Genomic DNA, 15,652 nt, shown 5'->3' with positions numbered 1-15,652 from the left:
AACAGTTGGAATTTCAAAATTTAAATTTGACAGTTTAAACAGACAAACAAGAATATATGACAACAACAAAGAACTGTCATGAACTTTGATAAGGCCTTATGCACACTTACAATGAAACATTATGATGAAAATTATCTTACCAATACTGTTTTAATTTTCTACACATTGTTGTAACACAAAATTATTGTGACAGTTTTCTTTTTTTATAAATAGAGAAACTTAAACAACGTTGACCGTAAACACCTTTGAATAATGCAATATCAGGGTTGCTAGGGTGTGATAAATCAATCTTACAATATTCCAAGGATTTATTTACAATTATTACGACAATAACTGCTTCAGATTATTATTTAAATCACTTTCAACACCAAACAAAAGAATCAAAATGAACGATAATGAAATTGAAAACTTGAAAAATGAGTTAGAACTCGAAAAGACGTGCAGGTAAATATTGATAATCATACTCGTAATTTTGTCTTTGTTTCGATAATGTATCAATGTAACTAATTATATATATGGAACCCATTAGCTATTCATTTCATTAATATTTTTAGAGAATCAGCTGCGTGGCAAAATGGCGAATTAGAAAAACAAATTGTATGTATACAAGAAGAGTTGCGTAAAGGGGACTATCCATGGGACTCCGATGGCGATTTACAAAAAGAGAGCTTAAGGCACAAGCACTTATTAGAAGCTATTGATTCCCTAAAAGTGCAGTTGCCTATTTTAAAAGAAAAAATAAAAGGCGCTAGAATTTGTGGACCAGGTAATACATCTTTTAAGTATTACTTACTAAAATTGTAAAATTTTCTACACCTATTATAATTTTAATTTTTTTCAGACTGTAAATTAAAACATGATGATCTAAATATTAATTTGGATATTCTAACTCCGGTGAGTATTTTTTATTCACTAATAAATAATTTTCTTTGTAAGTTACAGATCCAACAGATGACTTACTAATAATTTTTTTTTTCTTATTCTGGCTAAGTGAAACATTAAAAATAATAAAATACATAACTTTCCTCTTAACTCTTATTGACCGGTACCATTGATATCATTTTCTCATTTATATTATTTATTCATATTATTAAAAATAAAATACGTAAATGCATGTAAATTTATTATTTTAGGCTGAGTTGCTACGTACTGTTAAACGTTTTGAGAGAATTAAAACCGATTTGCTAAGTACACTACGAAGCAGAGAATGGAGACTGGATTCCGAATCAAAGGTTCCGTAGTCCTTATGCTGCAGTCACACACTCGTATATCCGTAAAACTTATAAATAACGCATTTTTATTTTTTCCAGTTGTTCGTAAGAGTTAACGATCAAAGAACGTATTTGCAAAACGAATTAATGATATGTCAAAATAATATTATGCGCTTACAGAAGAATGGATCATATTGGCAGTAAGTAAAAAAATAATTATTTATGACTTTTTAATTGCGTCGTATTATAATCTTAAAGTCTGGCTTTTTGACAATGTATGATGACGCATAAAAATTAGGTTTAGCAGGGAGATAGTTTACTAATAATAGACGTACGCCAAAAACGGATTTTTAGATAGGGTCTAAAGGTTCGAGCAAGTAAACATAAAAATCCTTCAAATTTTGTTGCTGCTTAATAGTTAGAATACGTCATCTGTCTAATTTTGCGACTAAGTCCGCAAACAGAGGTTTAAGGGCCCACCGGTTTGGGCGGATCGCCTCACTGCGAGGAATAAGGCCGCACTGCGGTGGGCGCAGAGGATCATTGCGGTGAGGGTGATCCGGGGGTACCGTACGGTATCGTGGGCTGCAGCTACTGATCTAGCCGGTGACCCCCCGTGAAAGCTAGTGGCGGAGGTCCTTGCCGAGACCTACTCATACCTCTCGGGTAGGAGGGCTCTCGGTGAGAACCCCACGTTGGACGGGATCCTACGGGTGCTCCGGATGGGGCAAGAAGCATTAATGCGGAGGTGGGGGAGGACCTGGCGGAGCAGCCGTATGGCACACACGTAACGGCTGCCTCACCTTCCGTCTGACGCAAGTTCTCACCGGGCACGGCTGCTTTGGTGAATACTTTTATGTCACGATTGTGGCGCGGCGGTGGACTCTGCCCAGCACACCCTCGAGGTGTGCCCGAGATGGGCGGCGCTGTGTCGCGATCTGACGACAGTCCTCGGAAGGGACTTGTCACTGCCTAGCATCATCACCGCGATGCCCGGCGACGACGAGTCCTGGACGGCGATGGTCTCCTTCTGCGAGATAGTAATGTCCCAGAAGGAGAACGACGAGCGGATGAGAGAGGAGGCCACCGACGAGGCCTCCGTCCGAAAACGACAAACGGGGATGCGTAGGAGGCGCTACTTTATGCGCCTCCAATAACGCCCCTGTGCTCGGTCGGGCCGGGATGGGAACACGGTCCTGCTAGACACGGCGTCGTCGGGATTATTCAGAGGTGAGCCGGACAGTCCCCATGGAGGAGAAGTCTGACCTTTTAGCCGAGGTCAGCCTGTCACTGGAGGGATCCTGTTGCCTGCAGATCCGCGACCCGCAGGGGTTTGGTCGGTATTGCACCCCCAAGTGCTGAAGCCGACATACGGTCTAGGATTGCCTACCCGGGTGTCCTGGATATCACCCGTAAATGGGTTCCCCTGCGATACCAAAAAAAAAAAGTTTAAGGGTCCAAGGGTTCTTTACAAAAGTTCGTATTTTTTTGCCATGAACTTAAAATTTGACACAGTCGTAATTAATTGTTAGTAGACGTCCACAAAGAACGGAGTTTACGACATCCGCTGCATTAAATGGTCTAAGCGTTCTTGAAAGATTTTATAAAATTCCTTAATTTTTTTATGCTACATACATGAAAATTGACACAGAGATAGTTTAAAGTTAAACGTACTCGTAAAGTAATTAAATAACTATTCCAGTCTTATAAACCGAATTTTTACGCCTAATTTATTAAAAATTATGACTGTCATATCGAAAGCTATAGTACGGATGCGGAGCACGAAGAATTTCGTACAATGACCTTTTTGCCTACTGCCAGTGGTTCTCAAAATTTTTATATAAAGTACGAAGCTTTAAAAAATCGGTAGAGTTTAGAGTTAAGGATGTCTTAGAACTCGTTTTTTGCACATTACACTAAGTCTACGCTGTCTGTCCGTGGCCGATCCACTCGTCACGTCACAGAATAAAATATGTTTTGTTTAATCATAGAATATATACACTAACTTATATATATACACACATATATATATATATATATATATATATATATATATATATATATATGTGTGTGTATATATATAAGTTAGTGTATATATTACTATGTATACAATTTGGTGGCTATACTTTGTATATGCAAAAAAATCTTTGATCTGTTGATGTGTGAAAAAAGACACCAATAAACATATATTCGCATTTAATATAAGTAATGTTAATATTTATAATAATTATATATAATCTTGTGACTCAAAGTTGATAAAAAAAATAAAAGTAAAAAGGTTGACAATCTGTGAATACGGCTGTCACTACACCTGTGTGAGCGCAACGGCAATATGTTTACACGCGAGCGACAAAGACAAAAGATGAGGGGTCAATGTACGAAATTCTTCGTACTCCGCGTCTGTACTATAGAAACGATATATTTTATTTTCAGACTTTTGATTGCATATTAAATGAATTAGTATTCCAGCATTTGCGTAAATTCTGTGTCATGATATTATTAGATAAATATATGGAAAAAAATAATTAACATACAATAATTCCTATTTTTTACACTTTAGCAGGGATCACGTATCGAATCCGCTTATGACAAATCTGTGTATAACTACAGATATCTTTATATTTGGTGGGTATTTATTAATATTGCATGTAAATAAAATAAAATATATATATATATTTCAGGAACATACCTCGCAAAAACGACGAAAGAATTTTAGATCCAAAGCGAGGACCTATTAAGAAAATCTTCGGTAACGTGCGACTACCCCCTATTGTGACGTAACGTAACATTTAACACAAATTATTCATTCTTCGTACTTCACGTTATAGTTGACGCATAATAAGTTTTAGCACTAAGCGTCTGGTCCTACGAGCCAGCATAAGTAAAAATATATAGGAAAATAGATTAAATATATTACTAATTAAACAGATTTAAGCGCGGTTCTTGTGTTTAAAATTTTAAAGGCTTATTAGGAAAACAAATCGTTTTTTAAATATAGGAACCGCCATAATTATGCTTAGTAATTCATACAAACAAATGTTATGTCATGTAGGAAAGAGAGTCCATTAAAATATATAAAAAATTACTCAAAACCTAGTTTTTTTTATTAATAAATCTTTTGCTGATAAGTGCTATAATTCTTACGTGCGTACATAAGTACACACACTTTTTTATCACTGAAAGTACTAAAAAATAATGTTAAGGGAGGTTATAAAAATATATTTGCAATATAAAATTATTTTTATTAATAAATGTACTATTTTACAAACATAAAAATTTCTACGCTATTTTTTACTACCGTTTATTATGAAGTATAGAAATTAGTTAATGTCTTCTCTTCCGGGCTAGATACTCGACCGAAGTACTGATGTAATCTTCGTTTTTATCATCTTCATAAACATATGGTTTTCTATAAGACGACGATGCTGTAAAAATTGGAATATTATAAAAACATCATGTAAAGTAGATACCTTTCAAAGAAATATTTTTGGCTTTTTGACTAGTAAAATTGTCTCGTGTGCGGTATGAGATTAGTTGATAGTAGTGAGACTCACGCGGTACGCAGTGGTGCCTGTCGCTGTGCAGACGCAGGTGCGGCGGACACGCGCACACGTAGCCGCCCGCCGCGTTCACGCACGCGAACTCGCACGCGTGCCGCCCCAGCGTGCACTCGTTCTCGTCTGTACACACGTACACATGTGTACACACACACACACACACACACACACACACACACACACACACACATACACACACATACACACACACACACACGCACATACATGTGCACATCCACCAGATAGTATACACACACTGTGACGTTCTATCGTGCACAGGTATTAAATAGCATAAGAATAAATATACATATAATCTTTTAAGAGGAATTATATGTATATTTCATACCTTGGCATATAACTGATATTAATTTTTTTAAACATGTAATTCTTTTGGTGGTTCTTATTAAATAAATAAATAAATAAATAAAGGGAAGAAAGCAAACTTATAGTCGGCCTTAATGGTGAGCGGATACCGTATTCTATGGATGCCAACAACATCAGGCACACAACAACAGCATAAGAGCGTTGACGAATTTATACCTGAGACCCCGACCATACCCAAAACTCTGGGTAATTTACTCAGCACAGGAGCACAGCAGTACTGGAGAGTAGTATTGTTTGGCTGTGATCTTATGCAAAGTTGAGGTGCTTTCTCAAGCTGCCCTGTACCTATATAGGTATACTACTAGGGGTTGTTGATTGTAAGGTATTATTTTTTTAATGTATATATTGTTTTATAAAAAACAAACATGCATATGTCCTATACAAATATTTGTCATAAGCAGGATCGAACCCGCGACCAATAGTGCAACAGCCAGTGCTGTAACCACTGCGCTATTAAATGATATAATATTATTTAAAAAAGGACCTAAATTGATCCTAGTAGAACGCCCATTCTAAAGATCCATAAAAGAAATTACCTAAGCAGCGCTGTCCCACTCCCAGCGAGTAGTACCCGCTCGGACACGAGCAGCGGTACCCGTGTGCAGTGTTGCGGCACACTTGTGTCAAGTGACACGCGTTTGTCTCCAAAAGACACTCGTCGATGTCTGATGGAAGTGATATACAATTTAAATATTTTTCTAACCCTTATAGAATACATTATAAGTCAGCTTTCAATATAAAAAAAAAAAAAACACTTTCTTCAAGTAGGCTTTAAAAAATGATTTTTATTTTGAATAAATTAATTATAAATTATTAATTTAATTTAATTTACTCTTTGTTGTACACATAAAAATAAGTTTACAATTTACAAAACGATTCACTAAAAGAAATGTACAACAGGCGGTCTTATTGCTAAACAGCGATCGCTTCCAGACAACCAGCTTGGAGGAGATAATGTGAAAAAGCGGAAAGGGTGTACAGAATTATAATGAAGAAAACAGGAAGAAAACTGAATATACACACATACATGCATATATACACATATATACATACATATACATATTATAAATATAGTAACTATACAAAAAATTACAGAACGCATTACATTATTATGTACATACACTACGCATATAAATACATATCAACATATACACACATATATACATAATATTATACATAACGAAGTACTATTAATCAACAGTGGTAGAACAAATAAGAATATATAAATATATACAAATATCAGTGACGAACTTGGACGACAGTAATTTCAAAGTCTTAAGTAGTGTTTCTTAACCATCTTTTTAAAAGATTCCAGTGATGTTGTACGTCTAATGTGTAAAAGTATTCCATAATTGTGCAATCTCAATGCTAAAAGACTTGCTGTAGAAGGCAGTAGAGTGATTATAGATTTTCAAAGTAAGATTTTCACTAGAACGAAGTGCTATTGTGTGAGTCACAGAAAAAAATTCAAAGCGTTCTTTCAAATAAAAAGGAAGGAAGGGATTAAATAATACAGAATATAGGAGAGATAATATATGAGTATTCCTGCGCAAACGTATAGGAAGCCATTTGAGCTTCGCACGGAACTCAGAGACGCGGTCATACTTACGAAGACCAAATATGAACCGAATACAGAGGTTTTGAAGACGCTCAAGTTTATTTAGTTGATCCTCCCTTAAGTCTAGATAGCAAGTGTCAGCGTAATCAAGGATAGGATGAAGAAGAGATTGGGCAAGAGCAACTTTAGTAGGAGTAGAAAGAAAATTACGCAACCTTCTTAATGAACCAACGGACGCAAAAATTTTTTTGCTAACCTCACAAATCTGTGGATCCCACAACATAAATTTGTCGAACATTATACCCAAGTTTTTTACTTTTTCACTAAAAGGAATTACAACACCAGCAAAAGTTATTTGTGTCAAATTCGGCCAATCAATTCGTGAAATAAGCTGTTGGCTTCTGATAATTATAGCCTGCGATTTTGATGGGTTAACCTTCAGACCAAAGTCTTTGCTCCAGCCATTGATACGTTCGAGTTCCTGATTTAAAGCGTTTATCGTATTTGGTAGGTCTATTAAGCTTGTGTGCAAGTAAATTTGGAGATCGTCAGCATACAGGTGGTAGGAAGAAAAAATATATCGAGTAATAGTATTAATGAAGATTGAAAACAGGAGTTGAGACATCACGCCACCTTGCGGTATTAAAATATATATACTCTTTGTCATTTAACGTTAACAACTATAAATGTTTGGTGTTTTTGTGTAAAATAATGAATTCCAATAGCTATCGTTGGTGTGTAGTGTCTAACTGTACAAATACTAGCATTAAAAAAACTATTAAATCTTAATTTGGAAGTAACATAAGGAATAAAATACAACCTAACACTTTCTAACATTATTTATCAAATTAGGTATACCTATTAAAAAAAAAAAAAAAACAGTATAATATATCAAGTAATACTTACAAAGATGTTTTAACATTCCGAAATTCGACAGAACAGAAGTCTGGGTTACATGCAAAAAACTTTACAACCATCATTGAATCAATTTTTGGCAGATTCGTACTATCTGCTTTTACAAAACCTTTTTGCATTTTAATAAATAAATAGGTACAAATGAAATGCACTAACGAAAGAGCACAAGTATTAATCCTTGAAGTTAAAGTTGATAGATATGTACCTAGCTGTTTACAGCTCTGACAGAACTTTGTTATTGCCCGTATGACGTCATACCGTGACGGGTCGTGTTTTAGGTCACGTGATATACAGATTAAAATATACGACTTTTAATTTCAATATAATAAAACAATAATGTGCTTTTATGATTTGAATCAGAATATTTAAGTGTATTTCTACATAAATTTTAATTTTTATCAAATTTTATAATTTATTTTTCACTACCGAAAGTACCCTATTAGCTGTCTGTACTAAAGATGTAAAGCGTGAAGTTCGAGAGTCATTTTTAAGAAGGCAAGTATTAAAGTCACCCATAATAATTGTGTGTGAAAACAAAGGAGAAAACTTTTCAAGAAGATCTTCAAAAAACATAAAATAGTCAATGGTAAGGCTAGGATTATAATAAACACCGCGAAGGAGCTTAGTGTTGAAGAATAGGACTTCGATAAAAAGGTATTCTGATTAAATTACATAAAAAGGTATTATATTTATTTTAAAATAAATTAATTATAATTTTTAAATAAACAGCTAAACACGGTGAATTAAGAACATTTCTGCAGCACCTAGACTATGCTTTATTACGTGATTTCTTAACATAATGGGTTATTTGGAAGAGATCTCTACGAGAGACGAATTTATCTTTAGCATATTTTTTGTGTTCAAAAATATATATACATATGTATATTCGTTCAAAGAATATAGATATGTGTTCAAATAGAAGGGAAAATTTTTATCTTACCTTCGCACGAGTCATTTTCGGCAATATACCTGTGTCCTGGTTCGCAAGGACCTTGCTCGCTTTGATCCAAGTTCTCTGTTACATTGACGTCATAGTACAATTTTTGTGGTGATCCTGCTGATTCATGTCGTTTTAGAATAAGTTTATATTTTATTCCTTTTGTCCCAAGATTATTATGTTCAAACAAATTAATAAATGCTTTTGCTTTGTAATAGGTATACTCGTGACAATTTTTTAAATATATTCATTTAGAGACTTTTAGATAATTTGTGCCTTGAACGGAAACGGACAGAATTCACAGAATCAAAGAAATATCATAGAATAAATAATTTCACAGAATCAAAGAATATTAAAAGTAAGAGAATAAAAGTGGGCAAAATTTGACAATAGATATTATAATGCCACTTTCCTAATTAGTTTTTGATTCAATAAATCAGATTTTTTTTTAAATACGTTAAATAATTAATTTAAATAGTCCTTGCCTGGAGGGATAAAGTAATCGTCGTAACCTTCAGGTTGTGGTGTTTCGAGAGGATCTGAATCCATTTCAAATGTAGCTTCTGGCAGGTAATCTGAATCCTTTAGGAAGTAAACAATTAAAGAAAAAAGATATCAACGATTCTCTGGACAATCTTCAAAATTTTGTAACTTATTGAATAATTTTGTAATTTCATAGGGTAAGGAACAGCCGGAAAATATCGTAAACAAAATCTGGAGCAGCCCAACTGTGGAAGTACCTCAACTTTACAGAGATCACAACTAAATAAAATTGCTTTCAAGTAGTGTTGTGTTCCTATGGTAAGGAAAGTGGCCAGAGCTCCTGGGAAGGATCGGGGGTAGGGTCAATAGGTTACGGTAACCGCTTACCATCAGATGGATCGAACAAAATGATGAACACAGAAATGTTAACCGCAAGTTAACAGGGCATACCAACGATACTTTTACGAAATTTTAAGATGCTAATGATAAGCTTGGTTGAAATCCATTTTATACTCAGCGATGAAAAAATATTACGTGTTTCGGAATAAATTTTGAGACATATATTCGTCAATGTACAGTAGATTATTATCGTGGTGAATCAAAATAAAAAACAACTTTATTCAAATAGGCTTCAGAAGCAACCTCGAATCGTCGTTTTACAAATCAAATTTTAAAGTGATTATTAGTTTTTATAAGTAAAGCTACCACCGATTCGGAATGTAGATTTTGCAGAGAAGAATTGGCAAGAAACTCCGCAGATACTCTTTTGAAAATAACATATAAACTGTGTTTTAGTACAAAATTAGTAATTAATAACTTGCATAAAATACAGCGTCACAAGTCCACACATTTTTATCATTAATCTTTTTCTCCTTCTTGTATGTACTGGTAAAATACCACTTGTTTCTGCCCACCAGTAATAAAACACAGGCAGTTAGAACAGTAAAGATTAAATTTAAGTCAAGTTGAGACTCACCACGTATGCATCATCCTCGTTCTTTTGTTTGTTATCAGCTTTTTCTCGATTCATCCTACACTTAGGTAGACCGGGACACTTTCTGATCTGATGACAATGAAACATTTGTGTACTCAATATGGCATAAGAATAAAGAGACACACACACAGAGATAGAAAAACAGAATCTATAAATTTCGATAGTAAAGTGTGTGTTATTTTGTATTGTCTGTCATTAATTACGTACCTACTAAAAAATAAACAATACGAGTAAGTCTACTTATTGTTTATTTTGTTTCATTTTTAGTTGTACTAGGAATGAGAGGTATACATATATATTACGTACTATATCACATGGGTTCACGCCATTTTTGGCGTGGAGGCCTATGTTCAGCAGTGGATTGTGATAGGCTGAAATGATGATATCCTTGGAGGCATTTATGAGAAAAAAAGAAACCCGAAAAAGTTAACCGAGAAAGTATGTTACCAACCTTACCTCTGTAAATATAACATGTAACTTTCAACAATATTTTTTGAACATCCTGACTAAGGAATTACCTCAAAAAATCATAATAAAAACGACTGTCTAATATTGTTGTATTCCATTGGGCAGAACACAACAATACTTGAGATTAGCATTTGTGTATAGTGCATTGTGTATAGGCTAGTAAGGTAACTAGAGCTCCTCAGCAACTTACTATCAAGTGGATCGTACTCGTATTTGTCAACCTAGTGAAGGGTAGGCGAACCTTTATACGTCAAAGTGCCGTTTTTTATGAATATGAATGACGTCATAGACGTGCCATCAAACATGTTGACGTAAGTAACTAATTACTATCAATTCAACACTGTAATTGAACTTGAACAATCCGTATCGCAGAAGCTCCAAATCGTATAGTATTGGTTTATAATAAGCAGAAAATTTTTCGAGTGATTAAATATAAGAAATTATAATGTATCTACTGTACTGTGTGGCTACGGTACTAAAGAATATAGCCACCCCTATCTTCCCGTGGGTGTCGTAAGAGGCGACTAAGATATAACACAGTCCGCTACCACCTTGGAACTTAAAAGCCGACCGGTGGCGGGATAACCATCCAACTGCTGGCTTTGAAATACACAGGCCGAAGACGGGCAGCAGCGTCTTCGGTGCGATAAAGCCAGCCCCGCGGTCACCAACCCGCCTGCCCAGCATGGTGACAATGGGCAAAACACACTAGTTCACGTTATTTTTGGCGTAAACTTGTGGAGGTCTATGTCCAGCAGTGGACTGTATAGGCTGTAATGATGATAATGTATCTTCTGTTGGTTGTCCTTAATAATAAACAGAAGTAGTACCTGCACGTTGTCGCCAACACAAGGCGAGGCGGCGAGGCAGCGCCGCGTGCGCGCCTGGGTGCCGGCGCCGCAGCTGGCGGAGCAGCGGCCCCAGCGGGACCAGCTCGACCACCGGCCCGGGGCCGCCTCCTCCTACGTCACACTCCATACTATGCCACTAGGTCGGCAAACAAGCGTACGGCTCACCTGATGGTAAGCGATTACCGTAGCTTATAGACGCCTGCAACACCAGAAGCATCGCAAGCGCGCTGCCGACCCAATCCCCAATCCCCCCAGGGGCTCTGGTCACCTTACTCACCAACAGGAACACAATACTGCTTGAAAACAGTATTATTTTGCTGTGATCTTCTGTAAGGTCGAGGTACTACCCCAGTCGGGCCGCTCCATATCTTGAGCAGGAAATTCCTGCTGTGCCCTACCTCAGTTACTCACCATCACAACCTTTATGTGATTACGTTTGAATCGGGATTGAATTCTATTCGGTCATTTTGGAGGAAATAAAATTTATTCCGGGGAAGAAGTTTGTTTTTCCTTTAAACAAGTATATTGAGGTGATGACTTTTTAGATAGATGTTCTTGATGTAAGCATTTACTTAGTCACTGTTTTAGATAATTGATTTGATGTTTGTCTATTAAATTGTGAAAGTGGTGACTACGGGCTACATGCATGAGTTCACTCCATTTTTGGCGCGAACTTGTGGAGACATATGTCCAGCAGTGGACTGCGATAAGCTGAAGTGATGATAATGATGATCCATTAAAATAATTTGAATCTATAAGCAATAGGCAGACCCAAAATCAGGGTTAGATAAGAGAAACACAGTGCAAGAGTTTCGAGATCGATTTTTACAAAAATTCAAACTACATCACTAATTATAAAAATAAATAATGTAAAAAAAGTTTTGCACAATATCTACTGGAGCTACAATATCTAATAATGCTCTGAAATGGAATTTTGTGTTCCAGAGCATCTGGGGATGTTCTGATACTCTGTGTTAACAGTTACGATACCCGCTTACAAACATTCGATCCGTACGATTTTTTGACAATCTAGTGGTGTAAAAATTATTGTAACTAGGGGTACGTACCTCACACGCCGGCATGTGACATTTCCGTCTATCCTCAGTACTTCCTTTACACGATGATTCGTCCAACATAATTTTATCCGGTTGGCTGAGTTTATCTAAAAACACGACAATAATACTGTATTGAACATTGTTTGACACAACGAAAGAAAATACTTTCAACTATCACAAGCAGTGAACGTAAGAAATTTAGCAGTGGTCAATATCATAAATTACAATTTTTGTTGTTGTTTCCTTGTTGTCAATCTCAATAACTCACCAATAATGTTGTCATTGTCGTCAATGTACTGACAACGACGTGAGCGGCGCTGATATCCAAGACCGCAAGTTACGTTGCAGTAGCCCCACTGAGACCATGGGCTCCACTTACCCGGCACTAATATAATAAAAACGAAACCATTAATAAAAGCCCTACACTCAAGGGTCTCAAGTATAATGAAACCCTGTGTCGTGGGTATGAAAGCATAAACAACACAAGAACATATACCCAGGTCACGAAATATCTCTATGGCCTAAACGAAATCAACATTCACAATGATTACGAAATACTAGATTAGCGTATTAGTCACTTGCCGTCATCGTCAGATTTATCATACCACAGAATTTAGTATTATTTAGTCTTTTTTAGAAATTAACTTAGTTAAGTTACAAATTAGATAATTAGATATCTTCGTGATAAGATTTTTTTAAAATATAACTAGGTCGGCAATCAAGCCTACGGCTCCCCTGATGGTAAGCGATTACTGTAACTTATAATTACAGCCTATACAGTCCACTGCTGGACATAGGCCTCCACAAGTTTACGCCAAAAATAACGTGAACTCATGTGTTTTGCCCATAGTCACCACGCTGGGCAGGCGGGTTGGTGACCGCAGTACTGGCTTTGTCGCACCGAAGACGCTGCTGCCCGTCTTTGGCCTGTGTATTTCAAAGCCAGCAGTTGGATGGTTATCCCGCCATCGGTCGGCTTCTTAAGTTCCAAGGTGGTAGTGGAATTGTTTTATCCCTTAGTCGCCTCTTACGACACCCACGGGGGCCCACGTCGGGAAGAGAGGGGGTGGCTAAATTCTTTAGTGCCGTAGCCACACAGCACCTGTAACTTATAGTCGCCTGCAACACCAGATGTATCGCAAGCGAGTTGCCGACTCTACTTAAAGCCTATTTATTTGATTCCGCTGTGATCTTCTGTAAGATTGAAGTACTTCAACAGATTTTGAGCAGTATATTTCTTACTGTGCCCTACCTCAAAAAATGTGTGAATTCTTCCAAACAGCACACTCACCTCTGACTCTAAGCAGGTGTCTATACTGCGCAGTACCGGCGCTACTCTCAGCAACGCACACGTAGGGCCCGGCGTCTCGCTCACGAGCGCCCCATAGTACTAACAGGCTGCCGCCGCGTACATTCTGAACGGCTGGCTCATTATCACTTAGACGCTGCACGTCCTTATTGAAAAATAGTTCGACTGTCAGCCGGACTCGTACATGAAGTATACCACAATACATTTATTTATGTAGGATCACCAGTATTTGTGAACATAAATTACACAACAAAGTAAAATTGAACTACAATTTTTAACGTGAAGAGCATATGCAAAAAGAAGTGTTATATGTATACATCTATAAAAATAATTAAAATTGGAGTGTCTGTTTGTAATATTAAAATAACCGCTTTTTACTAAATACTTATGGATGTATACACGGTACATATACCAAAATAACATTTTTTTTTTAATTTTTGTGTGTCTGTCTGTCTATCTGTTTATTCCGGCTAATCTCTGAGACGGCTGGACCAATCTTAACGGGACTTTCTCTGGCTGATAGCTGATATAATAAGCAGTAACTTAGACTACTTTTATTTTAGAAATTTATTTATTTTATAACTCTGGGAACTGAACAATAAATTGACTAAAGTATAATAAAATCAACGCGGACGAAGTCGCGGGAACAGCTAGTTAAAGAATAAAGAAAATACTTAAATCTATCAAAAGTGACAACAGATTATAAAATGCTTTAAACAAAAAAAAAACAACAGAATCAACCAAACAAATGAGCTACATTACCTCAGCGCATTCGTTATATTTTTGAAGACTACCTAATTAAAAATTAAAATGTGATTGTTCAAATACAAATTTTAAATACTATCTATGACAGAAGAAAATTAAAAACTAATATTCAAAATAATAGAAATCTTACTTTGTACCAAGTTACATTCGGCATAGGATTTCCATCCACTTCACACTTCAATACGACGCTCTTTCTCAAGTCAACCACGTGTTCTTCCTGAGTGTTATTTCCCTTATTACCAATAATTGTTGGTGGTTTTAAGATTACCACATCGTATATAAGTTCCGTAGCTCCAACTTTGTTTGTCATCGTACAGGAATACTTACCGCTATCTGAGACTTTTGTTTCTGTGATTATCTGTCGGAAATGGTATTGAAGCGTATGTTATTGATGATATTCTAATTACAGCCTTACATACTATGACAACCATATATACTTACATATATATATATATATATATATATATATATATATATATGTTCATGGATAATCTCGTCATTTATCAACCGATTTTGATAATTCTTTTTTGCTGGGAAGGAGATATCCCAAGTGAGGAGGAATCCCAGAGAAATCGAAGGAAATCCTCGAAAATCGTAGTGACGACTAGTTCGTTTGCTAATTTTTTTCGTCTTCTTACGTTATATTACTTGGCGATGTAATTGAAATGGGTTTTTTTCGTTTGCAAGCAAATACAATTATTATTTGACTGCTGAACAAAAATCTCTTCTTAGATAAAAATCTTGAAACAGGTAGATTGTAGTTCAATTCATGTTTCTGATTTATTTAATTAAAAGTAAAAATAAATTTCAGCGCATAATATTTAAATTGTATATTTTATAAAACCGTTTGTTTTTGTTCAGAAACAGCCAGTAATTTAAGTATTACATAATTGTGTTTGCTCGCAAACGAAAAAAAAACCGACTTCAATTATATCGACAAATAATACAACGTAGATCGACGAAAAAATAGTCAAGTAACTACGCGTTATCAAAGATTACTCAAAAAGTAGTCATCAGATCTCGATAAAATTTATATGTGACCACATGATAAACATCAGCTTTCGATTAAATTAAAAATTATCAAAATCGGTACACCCAGTAAAAAGTTATTGCGGATTTTCGAGAGTTTCCCACGATTTCTCTGGGATCCCATCATCAGATCCTG

General features: G+C 35.9%; 2 protein-coding genes across 2 annotated transcripts in view; one reads left to right on the top strand and one right to left on the bottom strand.

Moving 5' to 3' along the window:
- The first annotated feature begins 385 nt into the window (after positions 1-385).
- Positions 386-4,303, top strand: LOC123662645. Its single transcript, XM_045597455.1, has 6 exons — positions 386-444; positions 555-766; positions 842-894; positions 1,134-1,232; positions 1,311-1,411; positions 3,893-4,303. The coding sequence occupies exons 1-6, from the start codon at positions 386-388 to the stop codon at positions 3,990-3,992; spliced, it is 624 nt and encodes a 207-aa protein (XP_045453411.1). The 3' UTR covers positions 3,993-4,303.
- Positions 4,304-4,432: 129 nt separating this feature from the next.
- Positions 4,433-15,652, bottom strand: part of LOC123663053 (hemicentin-1-like) — a 47,374-nt gene continuing 36,154 nt past the window's right edge. Inside the window, exons 37-47 of the mRNA XM_045597794.1 lie at positions 14,618-14,845; positions 13,705-13,867; positions 12,682-12,798; positions 12,426-12,520; positions 11,338-11,469; positions 10,022-10,108; positions 9,048-9,144; positions 8,566-8,679; positions 5,689-5,817; positions 4,766-4,891; positions 4,433-4,636 (exon numbers count right to left, since the gene is read on the bottom strand). Of these exons, the coding sequence (XP_045453750.1) occupies positions 4,536-4,636; positions 4,766-4,891; positions 5,689-5,817; positions 8,566-8,679; positions 9,048-9,144; positions 10,022-10,108; positions 11,338-11,469; positions 12,426-12,520; positions 12,682-12,798; positions 13,705-13,867; positions 14,618-14,845 (1,389 nt within the window). The 3' untranslated portion in view covers positions 4,433-4,535. The remainder of the gene's footprint in view (positions 4,637-4,765; positions 4,892-5,688; positions 5,818-8,565; positions 8,680-9,047; positions 9,145-10,021; positions 10,109-11,337; positions 11,470-12,425; positions 12,521-12,681; positions 12,799-13,704; positions 13,868-14,617; positions 14,846-15,652) is intronic.

Source organism: Melitaea cinxia, chromosome 19 (genome assembly GCF_905220565.1).
Source record: "Melitaea cinxia chromosome 19, ilMelCinx1.1, whole genome shotgun sequence".
Lineage (NCBI taxonomy): Eukaryota > Metazoa > Arthropoda > Insecta > Lepidoptera > Nymphalidae > Melitaea > Melitaea cinxia.
Note: the sequence above shows the minus strand (reverse complement) of the source record. Positions and strands in the feature narration are given on the sequence as shown.